Source organism: Phyllobates terribilis, unplaced genomic scaffold (assembly GCF_046119375.1).
Source record: "Phyllobates terribilis strain yellow unplaced genomic scaffold, ASM4611937v1 Scaffold_3__8_contigs__length_932513732, whole genome shotgun sequence".
NCBI lineage: Eukaryota > Metazoa > Chordata > Amphibia > Anura > Dendrobatidae > Phyllobates > Phyllobates terribilis.
In genome coordinates, this window is record NW_027362763.1 from 402,153,298 (window position 1) to 402,170,353 (window position 17,056).

Below are 17,056 nucleotides of genomic sequence, written 5' to 3' on the forward strand. Positions count from 1 at the left end.
GCTAAGAAAAGTGTGGGGGGGAGTTGACAGGAGAAATAGGGGCGGCTGGAGACCGTTTATGGACACCCAGCTGCCCCCAGGCGGCTGGGGACCGTGTGTGGACACCCGGCCGCGAGGCGGCTGGGGACCGAGTATGGACACCCGGCCGTCCCCTGGCGGCTGGGGAACGAGTGTGGACACCTGGCCGCCGGGCGGCTGGGGACTGAGTATGGATACCAGGCCGCCGACGCAGCCATGACATGGTGGCCGGCGTCTGCCTCCACATGCCTAAGCAAGCTAGCAGTATGGTATTGCAGCCTGGGGGTGGGTGGGTGGCAGGCTACATATTTGCGCTTGCATTGCAAAGAATGGGGGAGGTACAATTGAACACTGCTCTGGGAGAAGGACTTGCACGGGGATAGTTGCAAGTCTGCATCTTCTGATGCGGCAAGGATCACTTCTGATGGGCACACTTTTAGGCAGTGACCTGGGTGTCAGAGATGCTTCCAGGCTTCTTCCCCATGCTGTTCCCATGTCTTTTCAGCACTGTATGCATGTGTCACACAACACATGGCCAGATAAGGTTGTAAAATGTTAAAATGACATTTCCTGGTGAATGCATTTGTCACGGTTGAAAGCAATACAGAAGTGCAAAAACGCATAAAAAATGCTACTTGTGTGTACCTCCAAGGTGTGGAAGAGTATTTTTGTTTTTAGTTATTGATTTTACCTTATACACAAGTCTTTACCCTGGAAAGGAAGTTCCTTAACATATTTCACAGGAAAGCACTTTCAGTTTAGTTTTTGAACGTTTTCTTGTGACCCCGTAAAAGTGGCTTAATACCTCTGACCACATTGTTGACAGCAGTGACCTGGGGGTCAGAAATGCTTCCTGGGGCAATGCCCATGCTGTCCCCATGTCTTTTGAGCACTGTCACTATCGTTTTGGGCACTTTTTAGGCTTTCTACAGACTGCCGGGGGTGCCGCCGCAAAAATGCTCGGGTCTCCCATAGACTAACATTGGGCTCGTTGCTCTGGTCGAGCACCCGAGTATCACGCCGAGCTTGGCCCGAGCTTCGAGCACCCGAGCATTTTAGTGCTTGCTCAACACTATTCTTTACCATCATTTGCATGGTTCGGCCATTTCTTCCAATGAGTTTTCTTACCAAAGCATGAGGCACCCGGATGACTTCTTGCCGCAGACTGAGCTTTTCTCACAAGCTCCAGTTGTCTAATGGCTTGTTCAGTCTTCAACCGGACAAACCGTTTCGTGCGACTACATCGCCAGTGCATGTCACTTAGGATAGCCACCCTCTTCACTGTGATTTCGGTTGTGGACAGGACCACCAGCTGTTTAGCTTCTGAGGTCGAGTACACCTTACAGGCTCCCACGGCCTTCTTGAATTCTTCATGCACTGACTCTCTGGTGCATTCTTCTCTCAAATCTTCGGGTATATCTATGAGGCACTTGTACCGAGACATTTCTGTCTCACCTGTGGTCTCCAAATGATCATCTGGCTCAGGTTTCAGGGACAACTGACTTTCAGCTTCTTCACCCTGTATGCTTCCCCTGAGTTGACTCACAGCTATGAACTCAAGAATTCTCATCTTGACCACTTCCATTTCATACTTATCTTCTTTTAACACAGCTCTCCTCAGGTCCACCTTCTCATGGTATAAAGGATTAAGCGCAACTTGTTTGCCCTTTTCCTTCTCCAAGGAGGCCTCGTTCACTGATTGGTACTTTTCCAGGCGACCTTTGAGCTCAGAAACTTTTTCCTCTAGCTCAGCTACTCGCCTCTCTGCAACCCCTCTCTGAAGCTCTTCCGGCTTCAACAGCTCCTTTATCAGCAGAATCTTCTCAGACCTCTGTCTCCAATGCGCCCACTCGGCTCTTGACAGCCAGTCTCTCAAGCTTCTCTTGCTTCAAATGGGCTTGTAACGTCTCCTTGAGCTCCTTGATCTCGGTTCTTACATCCACCGAATCATCCAAGCTCGCATTATTCGAAGAGGCATTTGCTTCATACCTCCCCTTCTCCGATAGACTCCTCCATCCTGCAGATTCTATCCTTAAGGCAGGTCTCTGCCCTCTGGAGATCACCACAGAACGTCTGCAGCTCCTTCACCTGAGCTTCCAAACCTGGGATCTTTCTGCGGAGATCATCATTCTTATCACGGGTGTCCTGTAGAGCAGTCTCAATCACTTGGCGCATGTGCTCTGCATCAGTTTTATCATCCTCTAGTTTTTCCTTAACCTTGAGGAGATCCTCAGTCTCTCTTGATTTGTTGCAGTTCCCTATTGAACTTTTCATGCCTCTTTTCTGAATCATGGTCGTGACCAGACACTTCATATTTTATTGCCTCTTTCAGGGCGGATAGCTCCCTGTCTCGCTGGTACAGAGAGTCCACCAGCCGCTCCTTCTCCTGCATTAGAGGCTTTACTTGGTCCTGGAATTGCTGCAGCTCCCTCATGAGTTCACCATACTCCTTCTTGGAGTCACACAGCTCCCAGTTGAACTGTTCGCGCAGTTCTAGGTTTTGGTCACGTCCAAAAACTTCATCCTGCAGCGCCTCTTTTAAGGCAGACAGCTCCCTATCCCTCTGGTGTAGACCCTCATCCAGCTTTTGCTTCACCTGCATCAGCGCTAACTGTACCAGGGAGAAACGATCTTTCATCTCGCACAGCTCATCTTCAAACTCCGCTTTGTCAAGCTCCAACTGAAAAACCTCCTCTTTATTTTTCTGGAACTTTTCCTTACAATTATTGACTTCCTTGCTGCTTTCCTCCAGTTCTCGCTGTAAGTTCCTCACAACATGGTTTATTTTGTGCCGTTCAGACTCCAGGCTCAGCTGGTCTGAGGACACGTTCTCCAGGTTTTTCCTTAGTTGCTGCACGTCACTCTGATACTGCTGCCTGACAGGCTCCAGCTCTTGGTCAGGATTGGCCACCTCCTCTTTCAGGGCTGCCGGTTCCTGATCCTTCTGTCTCAGTAGATCGTCCTGCTTGTAACCAATCTGCAGAACTGCATCCAACTCTTCCTTCTGATCTTCTAAAGGAGGATCCACACTTGGAATAAAGGAACACAACATTGCATTTTCTTTATTTGCCCTTTCAGCAGAGGCTACAGGAGCAACTTTTTTTGTGGCCCTTGCGCCGTCGACGACGAGAGGGGGACTTTCTCACCTCGTCTAACTCCTCCTGACTGAACTCTCTTTCTACTGTTGTATTGTCACCGTCAGCTATGGGGTCTGTGTCACTCCCCATGGTGTTGTGGACCAACAAGTCACCTCCCACTTTGACGTCAACGCCTTCTACTGGATCTACCCCGTTATCAACGGTCCAGTTGTCATTTTTAGGCGGTACCAACCCACAACCAGTGACCAATTTGGGTTTTCTATACTCCACGCTTTTTTGAAACGCCGCCCCCTTTTGAGACTCCGCCCCCTTTTGGACACCCACACCTGTAGGGGGATTTTTTTTAAAAACCCAGGCGATATTCTTAGGACACAGTTCACAACATTTCTGGCTGTTGCCGCCATTCTATACGATGCCAACAGCTCCTGCCATTCCTGCACCATGTCCTGTTGCTGTAATCTTAACAGGTACCTTAACCGCTCAGCAGATTCAGTCTCATCTGCTGCTCCCTTCACAGCCATCTTTATCTGCTCTTACATTTCTTCAGAAAACTCCATTTTTCTGAAGAGTGTTTGCAGCCGGTCATCTAACCACTTCTCCATTCCGTCTGGGGATACTGCTCCATTCATAGCCATCGCGGTACACTGTTCACACTAGACACTTCACACCACTCTCCTCGGAAAATTTTCGTGGCCCCACCAAGCCACAGCAAACCAGGTTTTAGTGCGACGAAAATTTTCGTAACCCCGCTGAGTTACAGCAAGATGCTTTAATCTTTGTGACCCCCGCCGAGCCACAGCAAACCAGGTTTGAGTGCGACGACAATTTTCGTAACCCCGCCGAGTTACAGCCAGATGCTTGCATCCACAATCGTCGTCCTGTGCTGTTACCCCTAGCAACCAGGCTGCAGTTGCCCGCATTCTCCACCACATGTAAGGTAGCGCTATTCATGACACTGGGGTACTCGCTTCATCGGGTCAATTAAAGCACACATGCAACGTTTTCCGGTAATATGTAGTCCAGCAGTTTATTACACATCATAAACCGCATATAACATAGTCCATCTCAGTGGCTCTCAGGAATGTTACACATGTATCCTAGAGCCTTTTCAGTGGCAACTATGCCCGCTTGGCTTCAAATACAGACTTCTGCAAGGTACAGCAACAATATTCACTTATAGTGCCGATTTTCCTTTGCCGGGTCTCAGCTGCTTCTGTCAGCTCGGTTCTGCCGCAGCTGTGGCTTTAAGGCTTCCCAGATGTAGTCTCCAAGCCATGTGCCTACCAAGGCTACTGGTATCTCAAACACAGGGATCCAGCCTCTGCCTTCCCGGCTAGTGCAGTCCCACACAGGGACCAGGCCTCTTGCCTTCCAAGGCTACTGGCATCTCAAACACAGGGATCCAGCCTCTGCCTTCCAGGCTTCACCAGGCCTCTCTCTCTCCCTGTTTCAAAACCACCAGGATTTATATATCCTTCTGTGCACACAGGACCTGTGATGATGTCACAGTCATGTGATCAGTCACCTGAGGGGGAGGTAAATGGTCAGCCAGAACGCACCCCCTGGACATTTTAGCAATGCAGCAAGCCGCTGCATTACAATATATATATATATACACACACACACACTGTGTATGAAATTGGCTTCTAAATTCATAACATCCTAATACATAAGTGAGGTGTTTAAAGAAATATTTATATATTGTATGTTTTTCGGCCCTTGTTTTTATGGTGACAATAACATCTATGCATATTTTGCAGGCTTACAGCATTTGTATTTAGATGCTTTCTACAAGCTCGGCCCTTCATATATATAGATTCTGATATTTTAAATCAAGCAGTAGAATGGTTGGTAACATATCAAGATGCAGACACTGGCATATTTTCTGAACCTGGAAGAGTCATTCATTATGAATTGCAAGGTGGCCAGAGCGGTCCCACAACCCTCACGGCTTACATAGTGACCTCACTGCTGGAAGATGAACTGTATAAGGTAAGCACAACTTGGAATATAAAGTTTTCTGCTGACACTGCTGATTTTTAAACTTATTTATGATTTAAAGTATATTGTCCAAGCTAAGCATTTATTAAAGAAGTTGTTCACTTCTTTTTATTATCCCCCCAATGTATTCCCCCGGGGCCCCTAAGAGTTTTTGTAATTACCTTGTGTTGCAGTTTCTTCCATGAATACAGCACCAAAACCACCAACAGTAAATGAATACAGCACCAGACCGACATCAGTACATGAATACAGCACCAAGCTTAGTATAGCGATCAATTGCAATTGTCAAGTGAGCCCCCAATATGTACATTGGTATCATATGAACCTACATCATCCTGTATAAAAGACTCCTTCTCCCTTAAGGAGTCGCTGAAGCAACATCTTTCTTTAGTATGTAGTCTCACCTACCAGTGAGTTGTTAGGTCCTCTGGTCCTGGTGTGGCCAGTGTCCTGTAACCGAATTCCTGGTTCCAGCGTGGCCAAGTCCTGAACCCGAATCCCTGGTCCATATGGGACCAGTGCCTGAAAATTGTCCCCTGGTCCTGGTGTGGCCAGTCCTGTTCCCGAAGTCCCCTGGTCCCGGTGTGGCCAGTGTCCCAAAAATTGTCCCCTGGTCCTGGTGCGGCCAGTCCTGTTCCCGAAGTACCCAGGTCTCAGTGTGGCCAATTCCAGAACATTGTCCCCTGGTCCCTGTGTGGGCAGTGTCTGAACATTTCCCTATCTGAGTATCCGGACTGTCACAACCTATCCCAGAAGTATCCGCCTGAGTCTCCATGTCAGTAATCGTTCTGCAATAAACCTGAACCTACTAGGCTGAATGGAGCCCTAGCCTGTGTCAGCAAACCTGACTCCGGGGGTCAGCTGCTGCAGTACCGGCACCTGCCTAAGAATGGTACCTGGCAGCTACCTGGAGCCCAGCATGTCTCCACCATCTGGAGCTGCAGTGAACACCAGGTAGCCGCTTAGCTATGACCATACCTAGGCAGACCCAGCCATGTGACACAGTGGGTCCACTAATCCACTTGCGCTACCAGGTGATGTAACAGATGGCCTCCATAACCCTTAAATGCAGTATAAAGGCCTTTACAACTCCCTAGACACAGTAGAGTACGATGTCCTCCACACAGTGTGATATCCCCACAGCTACCATATATACAGTATGGTGGCCCCACAGTTACCCTAAAAGATGCCCCTTTGTAACTATCGAACCCCCGCAATGAGAGTCGCGGGTGCTGATGGTTACCATGGTACCCTGAGGTCATGTGATGACCCCAGGGTACGGTGGCCTGTGAGATCCAGCTATAAGATGGGTCTCACAGTTACAGTGAGTGAAACACTGACAGGTCTCATGCACTGCTGTACATGAGTACTGCAGTGTATGAGGCCAGAGATCAAAATAAAAATTATACATATCTCACAGTGGGACTAAGTAAAAAATAAAAAAAAAAGTTCAATAAGATATATAAAAAAGTAAAAAAAATAAATGAAAAAAAAGGCACAAAAATCCTGAAAAGCCGTTTCGCCATTAAAACTCAGTTTGATAAAGCAAAAATAAACAAAAAAAGTGCACATAATTGATAACACTTCATCTGGAACGTCCTGCTGTATAAAATTGGCACGTTATTCATTCAGTATGGAGAACGCCATAAAAAAAACCATGCCAAAAATGACGCTTTTTCATCATACTGATTCACAAAAAAGTGAATAAAAAGTGATCAAAAGACATATGTAAAAATCTGGTATAAATGAAAACGCCAAACCTTCCCGCAAAAAAATATGTCCTAATATGGTACATTCAGCAAGAAAATAAAGTTACAGCTCTCGGAACATGGCGATGCAAAAACAAATTCATTTTTGTAAAATATTGTTTTTACTGTGTAAAAATAGCAAACCATAAAAAAATTATATAAATCTTGTATCCCTGTAATCGTACTGACAGCGACCAAATCAGTCTCATCGCTTTTACCGCATGGTGAATGATGCAAAAAAATAGAATAAAAACAATAATTGAATTACTATTTTTTGTTCATTCTATGTCTGAAAAATCTGAATAAAAAGCGATCAAAAAATATTATGCATCCCAAAATGGTGCCTAAAAAATTTGCAACTCGTCCTGGAAAAAATAAGCCTTCACACAGCTCTGTTTGCTGAGAAATAAAAATGTTACAGCTCTCAGAATATGGCGACAAAAGCAACCTATTGGCAGGCAGGCTGGCATGGCTGATAGACAAGCAGGCTAGCACCGCTTATGAACAGGCAGACTGGCACGGTTGATAGACAGGAAGGCTGGCACTGTTGATAGACAGGCATGCATATGGAAATACAAGCACTGGGATCTGAAAACTAACAAGAGAGTTAGGAAACAAACTTACAATGTTGCACAGGCACCTCCATGTTGGAGGAGGTGTCTTAAATAGTCAGTGTCCTCCGGCCATTGGCCGGGGACACTTTAGAATGGCGTGCGGCCCCTTTAAGAGGCTGGGTGCATGCACCCTAAGCACAGTGCTTGGGGATCTGTGCGCCGTGCGTGTACCCCAGGCACTGGCAGAGAAAGGGAAGGAAGGAGGAGCAGGACACTCCGTCCAGGGGCTGTGGCGGTAAGAGTTGGTGCCTCTGTCGGGGGAGGGAGGCTGAGGCGGTGCGTGACAGCGACATGTCGTCCACTCTTGATTCCAGCCATTTTTGCGTTCAAAAAGTCAAACCGTGTTTCCTTCCCTTCCGAGCCATGCCATGCTCCCAAACAGTAGTTTTCCCTCACATATGGGGTATCTACGTACTCAGGAGAAATTGCACAACAAATTGTGTGGTCAATTTTCTCCTGTTCCTCTTGTGAAAATAAAAAATATTTTGGGCTAAAAGAACATTTTTGTGGAGAAAATGTTTTTTTATTTTTTTTATTTTCACGGCTCTACATTATAAACTTTTGTGAAGCACCTGGGAGTTCAAGGTGCTCACCACTCATCTAGCTAAATTCCCAGAGGGGTAGAGTTTCCAAAATGGAGTCACTAGTGGGGGGGGGTCCACTGTTTTGGCACATCAGGAGTTCTCTAAATGTGACATGGCGTCCGCTCTTGATTCCAGACATTTTTGCATTCAAAAAGTCAAATGGTGCTTCTTCTCCTTCAAACCTTGCCATGCGCCCAAACAGTTGCTTTGGGATATGGGATATCGGCATACTCAGCACAAATTGCAAAACAAATTTTGTGGTCTATTCTCTCCTGTTACCCCTGTGAAAAAAAAATGGAGCTAAAGTAAAATTTTCTTCCAGATTGCTTTATTTCCTGTAAAGCACCTGAAGGATTAATACATTTCTTGAATGTGGTTTTGAGCACCTTCAGGGGTGCAGTTTTTAGAATGGTGTCACTTTTGGGTATTTTCTGTCATATAGGCCCCTCAAAGTCACTTCAAATGTGATGTGGTCCCTAAAAAAATGGTTTTGCAAATTTTGTTTAAAAATGAGAAATTGCTGATCAACTTTTAACTTTTCTAACCCCCAAACAATTATATTACAATAATTATGCTGATGTAAAGTAGACATGTGGGAAAATATATTTATTAACTATTTTGTGTAACATAACTCTCTGGTTTAAGAGCATAAGAATTAAAAGTTATAAAATTGCGAAATGTTGAAAATTTTCTCCAAATTTCCGATATTTCACAAATAAAAGCAAATCATATCGAACAAATTTTACCACCATCATGTCACAAAGAACAGTCTCAGAATCACTGTGATCCATTGAAGTGTTCCAAAGTTATTACCACATAAGTTGACATACAGTACAGACCAAAAGTTTGGACACACCTTCTCATTTAAAGATTTTTCTGTATTTTCATGACTTTGAAAATTGTACATTCACACTGAAGGCATCAAAACTATGAATTAACACATGTGGAATTATATACTTAACAAAAAAGTGTGAAACAACTGAAAATATATCTTATATTCTAGGTTCTTCAAAGTAGCCACCTTTTGCTTTGATGACTGCTTTGCACACTCTTGGCATTCTCTTGATGAGCTTGAAGAGGTAGTCACCGGAAATGGTCTTCCAACAATCTTGAAGGAGTTCCCAGAGATGCTTAGCACTTGTTGGCCCTTTTGCCTTCACTCTGCGGTCCAGCTCACCCCATACCATCTCGATTGGGTTCAGGTCTGGTGACTGTGGAGGCCAGGTCATCTGGCGTAGCACCCCATCACTCTCCTACTTGGACAAATCGCCCTTACACAGCCTGGAGGTGTGTTTGGGGTCATTGTCCTGTTGAAAAATAAATGATGGTCCAACTAAACGCAAACCGGATGGAAGAGCATGCCGCTGCAAGATGATGTGGTAGCCATGCTGGTTCAGTATGCCTTCAATTTTGAATAAATCCCCAACAGTGTCACCAGCAAAGCACCCCCACACCATCACACCTCCTCCTCCATGCTTCACGGTGGGAACCAGACATGTAGAGTCCATCCGTTCACTTTTTCTGCGTCGCACAAATACACGGTGATTGGAAAAAAAGATCTCAAATTTGGACTCATCAGACCAAAGCACAGATTTCCACTGGTCTAATGTCCATTCCTTGTGTTCTTTCGCCCAAACAAGTCTCTTCTGCTTGTTGCCTGTCCTTAGCAGTGGTTTCCTTGCAACTATTTTACCATGAAGGCCTGCTGCACAAAGTCTCCTCTTAACAGTTGTTGTAGAGATGTGTCTGCTGCTAGAACTCTGTGTGGCACTGACCTGGTCTCTAATCTGAGCTGCTGTTAACCTGCGATTTCTGAGGCTGGTGACTCGGATAAACTTATCCTCAGAAGCAGAGGTGACTCTTGGTCTTCCTTTCCTGGGGCAGTCCTCATGTGAGCCAGTTTCTTTGTAGCGCTTGATGGTTTTTGCACTTGGGGACACATTCAAAGTTTGCCCAATTTTTCGGACTGACTGACCTTCATCTCTTAAAGTAATGATGGCCACTCGTTTTTCTTTACTTAGCTGCTTTTTTCTTGCCATAATACAAATTCTAACAGTCTATTCAGTAAGACTATTAGCTGTGTATCCACCAGACTTCTGCACAACACAACTGATGGTCCCAACCCCATTCATAAGGCAAGAAATCCCACTTATTAAACCTGACAGGGCACACCTGTGAAGTGAAAACCATTTCCGGTAACTACCTCTTGAAGCTCATCAAGAGAATGCAAAGCAGTCATCAAAGCAAAAGGTGGCTACTTTGAAGAACCTAGAATATAAGACATATTTTCAGTTGTTTCACATTTTTTTGTTAAGTATATAGTTCCACATGTGTTAATTCATAGTTTTGATGCTTTCAGTGTGAATGTACAATTTTCAAAGTCATGAAAATACAGAAAAATCTTTAAATGTGTCCAAACCTTTGGTCTATACTGTAGTTAGATTTAAAAAATTTGACCTAGTCATTAACGTCAAAATTGTCTTGGTCACTAAGAGGTTAATTAGATCATTTACTTTCATGCCACAGGAATCAGACCAATTACATCCCAACTCCAAATTAGTCCAAACCCTCAACAGCAATTTTACACTAAAGTGACTGGCAAACCAGTGATGGCTACTAACTTGGAAAGCAATCAACAGTGTAACATGCAGAAGTAGTGTTGTGCTTCAGAAGCATCCAGCAACAAGAGAGGTTAACACAGTCACAGGAGACTGAGTGTTTTAGCAGAGCCCCAGGGGGGTTGTGGGGAACTTGTTATTGTAGTCTGGCTGAAGCCGAAGAGAAAGGTAGTGTGTTATCTATATCTGACAGAAGGCAACTGAACAGGAGTGAGATCAGGAGAGAAACTAAACACAGGTCAGATAAACTCCCTGAACTAACAGTGCAGAGTATTATCAGGCAGGAAGATAAGGACTGGAAGGAATTGTGTCACAGAGATCATCTCCCTCATCAACCCCCCCCCCCTCCATCTCCATGCAGGATAAAGAATGATGTGTACTATTGTGTCCTTGTGAAGGAAAAGTCTGTGGTTGTGTATGCATAGAAGTGTGCTGCTAAGAGATCTAATCTGTGCTGAATTATGCTACTGAAGAGACTGTAATACTGCGCCTTGTGAAGAATCAACTGTATTGTTTCTGGAGCCAGTTGCTCAGACTGTACTGTAATGAAGATTGTTGCTGTAATATCCCTGAATTGCACTGGCTGTGCTTCAGATTAAATTTCACTGTTAAACTGTTGAAAAAGACTCTTTTCAGATGTGTCTGGTCAGCAATTGAATCTATCTTGTGCCTGAGAGAAGCTGAAGCTTATGGTTGCCCTGAGTAATGGTTCCCCCAGGATTCCAAAGAATTCATGAAACCCGTCTCGCCCTATCTGAACCTAGCGGCATGCGTGTAACATTGGTGGCCCGTACAGGGAATCCTGAGTGGGAATTAGCATATAGAGGGAGAAGTGGAAAAGTGTCTGGAAAAACACTTCAATTCAACTCTTCTACATCAGTTAAAGGGGACCAGCCCTAAAGAAAACTCACTAGCAGCAATGGATGTGGAAATACAAATGGACAGAATTAGTGAGCTGCTTCTTCAGTTAACCTGTGAAGAATTGAGTACAGTAGCAGAACATATAAAGATGTCAGAAGAACAGATTTCTAAAGCACATAACCGCAGGCAACTGTTAGTTGCCATTAATGTAAAAATGGATGAGCTGGAGGAGAAAGAAGCTGAAGACGTCATGGGGACGTTCCTTCAGGAGCTAACACAATTTCTAACCAGGATGAAGATGGAGGATGGAGGGGCGGCACCAATTACCAAAAGCGAGAATCTCCGTCTGCAGACAGAACTACAGGAATTGAAAGAACAATTCAAAGCCCTAACAACAGCCGTGCAGGAATCGACCAAAACCTCTGAACTGGTGACAGACTCAGACAAAACCTTTAACCTGCTCGGGTTAGATAAATCTGGAAGACAATCCTCTCTCACACCACAAATCAACATAAGGGAGAGTGTGAACAGAGAGAGAAACTGTCTTATATGAATTTGTTGCACCAGATCGATGCAGGCTTACAGAAAGGCTACCAGCCAGATGAGATCGTTGAGGGGGTGGTGAAAGTGATCAGCCCAGGACTGAACCTCCATAGTATGCTGGAAATGAAGAGTCAGTTGACCTTGCAACAGCTGAAGATGATTTTAAAAGGGCACTATAAAGAAGAGTACTTCAGAATTGTTCCACCGACTAATTAACCTCTCACAGAAAAGTAATGAATCACCCCAACGTTTCTTGTTCAGAGCAATTGAACTGAAGGATAGACTGTTATTTGCATCTAGAGATGTAGAAGCAGAGGAGAAGGTTGATGCTGGACTAGTCCAGAAGAAGTTCTTGAGATCATTGGGAACGGGGTTAATCAGCAAAGACATCAAGTTGCAGCTGAAAGAGTACCTAGAAGATCCTGGCATTCTGGACGAAGTCTTAATTTTTAAAATTAACGAGGCAGCTAGTTTGGAGTCAGAGAGCGAACAATAAGTTAAAGAAAGGCTCTGCTCCTAAAATCACCAAAATGAGTCAGCTGAAGTTGGGAGACCCCTGATGGCCAGTCCGAAGATCATCATGGAGACTCTCCAGTGCCACCTCTGAGAGGGAACCTTAAATCACCAACAAAAGAGAGGATCACCTGACTGGGAAGAAGTAATAGGAGAACTGCGAGCCGGGTTGATTGAGGTGAAAAAGTTGATTCGTTCTAGGCCAGCACCCATATCCCCCAGACCCAGGAGTGGGTTCCAAAACAGAAGATACCCGGCTTGTGAAGCATGCCGTTCATCACATCAGTGTACGATGTGTGTCCACTGTCTAAGATGTGGTGAGGAAGGACATTATGCCAAGGAATGCCAATGGTCATGGTCGTTTGGATTAAAATACAGGAGGTTGCCAGTGCGGGGCGACTGGTAACCATGACACAGAGGAGGCCCCAGAAGCAATTCCAAATCTCACCAAACCCCAGAACGGCGCATAAGGTAGAATGGCTGCATCAGTACTATCCCCAAGTGTGTTCCCATCTACAACAGCTGCTAGAGAGATAGGGGCATCAGTTACTTAATGCCCAGTGCAGAGGTCAAACTACGTACTCCTGGGAGGAGGATTCCTCGGTCAGTAAAGATAGCCTCATCAGCCTAATCGGTGAAAGTTGCTTTTTACAGTGCCAGCTAGATGGACTCCTGGTAAAAGCACTGTGGGACAAAGAAGCCCAAGCAAGCCTTTTAAATGAAGAATGGAGAAGGAGCTACCTGCCACATACCTGCCTTCGGTCGCTAAAAGAACTGTTAGAACCACGGGAACTCCACGACAAAGCTGTCAACTAGACAAAAATCCCTTTCATAGGCTGGGTGGAAGTGACTTTCCAACTGAGGGCCACGTAGAACAGCAACACCATTGAGCTTTTGGCACCTTTTCTCGTGACCAGTGATCAGAACGTGGCAGAGGATCCTTTCCTGGGTTATAATGTAATCAGTGAGGTCATCACAAAACACAAGTCAGGGATGCTGGTGGTGGATGTAATTGCCACATCACTTGCCATATCAAATGCCGTGGCAGAAAATGGGATTTATAGAGTAAAGAAAGCCAGAATACAATGGTCCTAAAAGAAGTCAAGGTAGGCTGGCGCCCAACCATCATCCCTGCAAACCAAATGATGGGGATGAGGTGTGGAGTCCGGGTAGAACCGGGAAGAAAAGTCCAGAAAAGACTGTTCGTGCCAAAAGACTCCTCAGAACTTTCGGAAGACTTAGTTCAAGGTGAGACTGTACTTACGATTCCTACTGGTGGGTTTTCTCGAGTGACAGTTCCGGTGATGAATACTACAAAACACAAAATTAGATGTGATCCAAAGACTGTGTTAGGTCACACTGAAATAGTTAAAACGGTATATCCAGCCAGTGTGTCTGTGCCGAAACCATTACACCCTGAAGTGAAAGAGTATTTACAAGATCTAATCAACAGAGGTTGGGTCCAAAAGTCGAAGTTGTCTTTTTCCTCTCTTATTATTTGTGTTAGAAAAAAGTACGGTACATTGAGACTCTGCTGTGATTACCGGGAACTAAACCTAAAGTCAGTACCTGATCGGCTCCCGATACCAAAGATTCAAGATATGCTGGATAGCCTATCAGGAAGTACCTGGTTCTCTGTCCTTGATCAGGGTAAAGCATACCATCAAGTATTTGTTGAAGAGTCCAGCATTCATCACACCGTGGGGGTTATATGAGAGGATCCGCATACCGTTTGGGCTCCGTTCAGCTCCAGCAGAATTTCAGAGGAGCATGGAGACCTGTTTAGAAGGATTAAGGGACAATATCTGCCAGCCGTACTTGGATGACAATGTGGTACACAGCAAAACCTTCCAGGAGCATGTTGAACATGTGAGGACCGTATTACAGCGGTATCAACAACACAGAGTTAAGTTGACCCCAAAGAAGTGTGAACTGTTCAAAAGGCAAGTCCGATTTCTAGGTAAAATTGTGTCCGGAGAAGGATATACCATGGACCCAGCAGAAATCGCTCCAGTACTGGCCTTAAAAGACAAGCGGCCCTCTACTGTCAGGGAGTTGAGGCAGATCTTAGGATTCCTCTCCTACTATCGTACTTACGTTCGGAACTTCTCCAGGATTGCCGCTATACCTCCTCTTGGGGGGGGACAACAGAGTCAACAACACCCAAGGAGAAAAAGAAGAACGCGGGTAGGACCGGGCTTAAAAGAAACAATACTGTTTCGTCCCAACAGCCCATTCTCTGGACAGCAGATGACCAGGAGGTATTGGAAGAACTAGTAGACTACCAGGTAAAACCACCCATCTTGGGATATACTGATTTAAATTTACCATTTGTTCTTCATTGTGATGCTTCTCAAGTTGGACTGGGAGCTGCCCTGTATCAGCATCAAGATGGAAAATTGAGAGTCATCCGTTACGGTTCTAGAACGTTGACAGACGCCGAGAAGAATAACCATCTACATTCGGGAAAATTGAAGTTCCTGCCACAGAAATGGGCTATCTGTGAACGATTTAGAGATTATCTCTACTACAGCAAAAAGTTTGAGGTATACACTAACACCAATCCTTTGACCTATGTCCTCACTACAGCCAAACTGAATACAATGGGTCAGAGATAGGTCGCTGAACTAGCTGACTTCAATTTAAGCATCAAGTACAGGCAGGGAAAATGCAATGCGGATGCTGACAGATTGTCGAGAATGCCACTAGAGCCTGAGGAGTTCATGCAAGAATGCTTGGAGGAAGTCAGTCTGGAAGCAATTGAGAGCACTACCCAAGCAGTGCAAGCTTATCAAGAGGAAGACACACCATTGTGGTGTCTGTTGACTGTGGAAACCACCATAAAAGCGAGAGAAAGATCACCCCTGTCCATTCAAAAACTACCAAAAGGAAAAATCCGTAGAGCACAACAGGAAGATCAGATAATTGGTAGAATACTACTTTATGTGGACCAAAATCGGTTTCCAAGTAAACGGGAGAGAGAAAATGAGTCATCAGCAGTATCTGTTTTGGTTAAAGAATGGATGAAGCTCTACTTCAGTGAAGACGGTATCCTGTATCATAAAGAAGGACAAAACCAGCAGTTGGTACTACCCAGAGTATTCCGTAGGTTGGTCTTCAAAGAACTCCATGAAAACATGGGACACCTGGGAGAGGAAAGGACAACCAACTTGATCCGTGAACGTGTCTTCTGGCCGTACATGCAAAGAGATATTGAGAGGTACGTGACCAGGGAGTGTGGGTGTCTGAAAGATAAATGCATCAGCCCAGACACCTATGGGCAACATCCAAACTACGTATCCATTTGAGATGGTCCCAATAGACTTTCTAAATCTCGAGACGTGCAAGAGTGGTTAGTAGTGATGAGCGAGTATTTTCTGTTAACCCTTTCGCAAGTATGCTCGGGCCGAGCACCGAGTAGTTACAGCTGCTCGGTGTTATGTTTGAATCACTCCCGTGGGCATGATTTGCGACTGTTTGACAGCTTTAGTACATGTAAGGAATGTCTATTTCTTACACATTTCTCACATGTATTAAAGTTGTCAAACAGTCGCAAATCATGCACACGGGAGTGATTCAAACATAACACCGAGCAGCTGTAACTACTCGGTGCTCGGCCCGAGCATACTTGCCGAAAGGGTTAACTGAACATACTCGCTCATCACTAGTGGTTACGAATACATATTGGTATTGATGAACCATTTTACATTGGACAGATGAAGTCCAATTCAGATATGATGATCGAACACCAGTCACTAGAGAGACTGATCGACACTCAGGAGAAGTGGAATTACCAGACCGTGTGGATCCAGGAGATTCCGGAGAAGTACAGGAACTTACAGAGGCAGTTCCAGGAGCATCTGAGGAAGCATGGGAATGAGTGCGGCGGAATAAACTCCTGTGACCGAAGAACCCGTGGTATCTGAGGAACAATCCACCAGGGGGATGTCGACTCGAGAAGTGAGGAGGCCCGTGATGCTGACGTATAAGACACTTGGTGAACCGAGTCAAGTGCCAAGGACTGTCGACTGGAAACAGGTATCTCTGCCTATGGACCAGGTAAGCCCACTGGAGTGGTATTCACCACCGAGAGGTAGTATGGAAGAATTTGCCTTGTGGAAAGACTTTTCTTCATGCTTTGATTTTCCTTAAAAGACCAGAGACAGGAAGTGTTGTGCTTCAGAAGCATCCAGAAGCTAGAGGGGTTAACAAAGTCACAGGGAGTGTTTTAGCAGAGCCCCAGGGGGATTGTGGGGAACTTGTTATTGTAGTCTGGCTGAAGCCGAAGAGAAAGGTAGTGTGTTATCTGTATCTGACAGAAGGCAACTGAACAGGATTCAGATCAGCAGAGAAACTAAACACAGGTCAGATAAACTCCCTTAACTAACAGTGCAGAGTATTATCGGGCAGGAAGATAAGGACTGAGAGGAATTGTGTCACAGGGATCATCTCCCTCAT

General features: G+C 45.2%; 1 protein-coding gene across 1 annotated transcript in view; it reads left to right on the forward strand.

Moving 5' to 3' along the window:
* The window catches only part of LOC141259483 (CD109 antigen-like), a 275,952-nt gene that overhangs the window by 217,067 nt on the left and 41,829 nt on the right, over positions 1 to 17,056 (forward strand). The window contains exon 26 of the mRNA XM_073675568.1: positions 4,877 to 5,108. Coding sequence (XP_073531669.1) covers positions 4,877 to 5,108 — 232 coding nt within the window. The remainder of the gene's footprint in view (positions 1 to 4,876; positions 5,109 to 17,056) is intronic.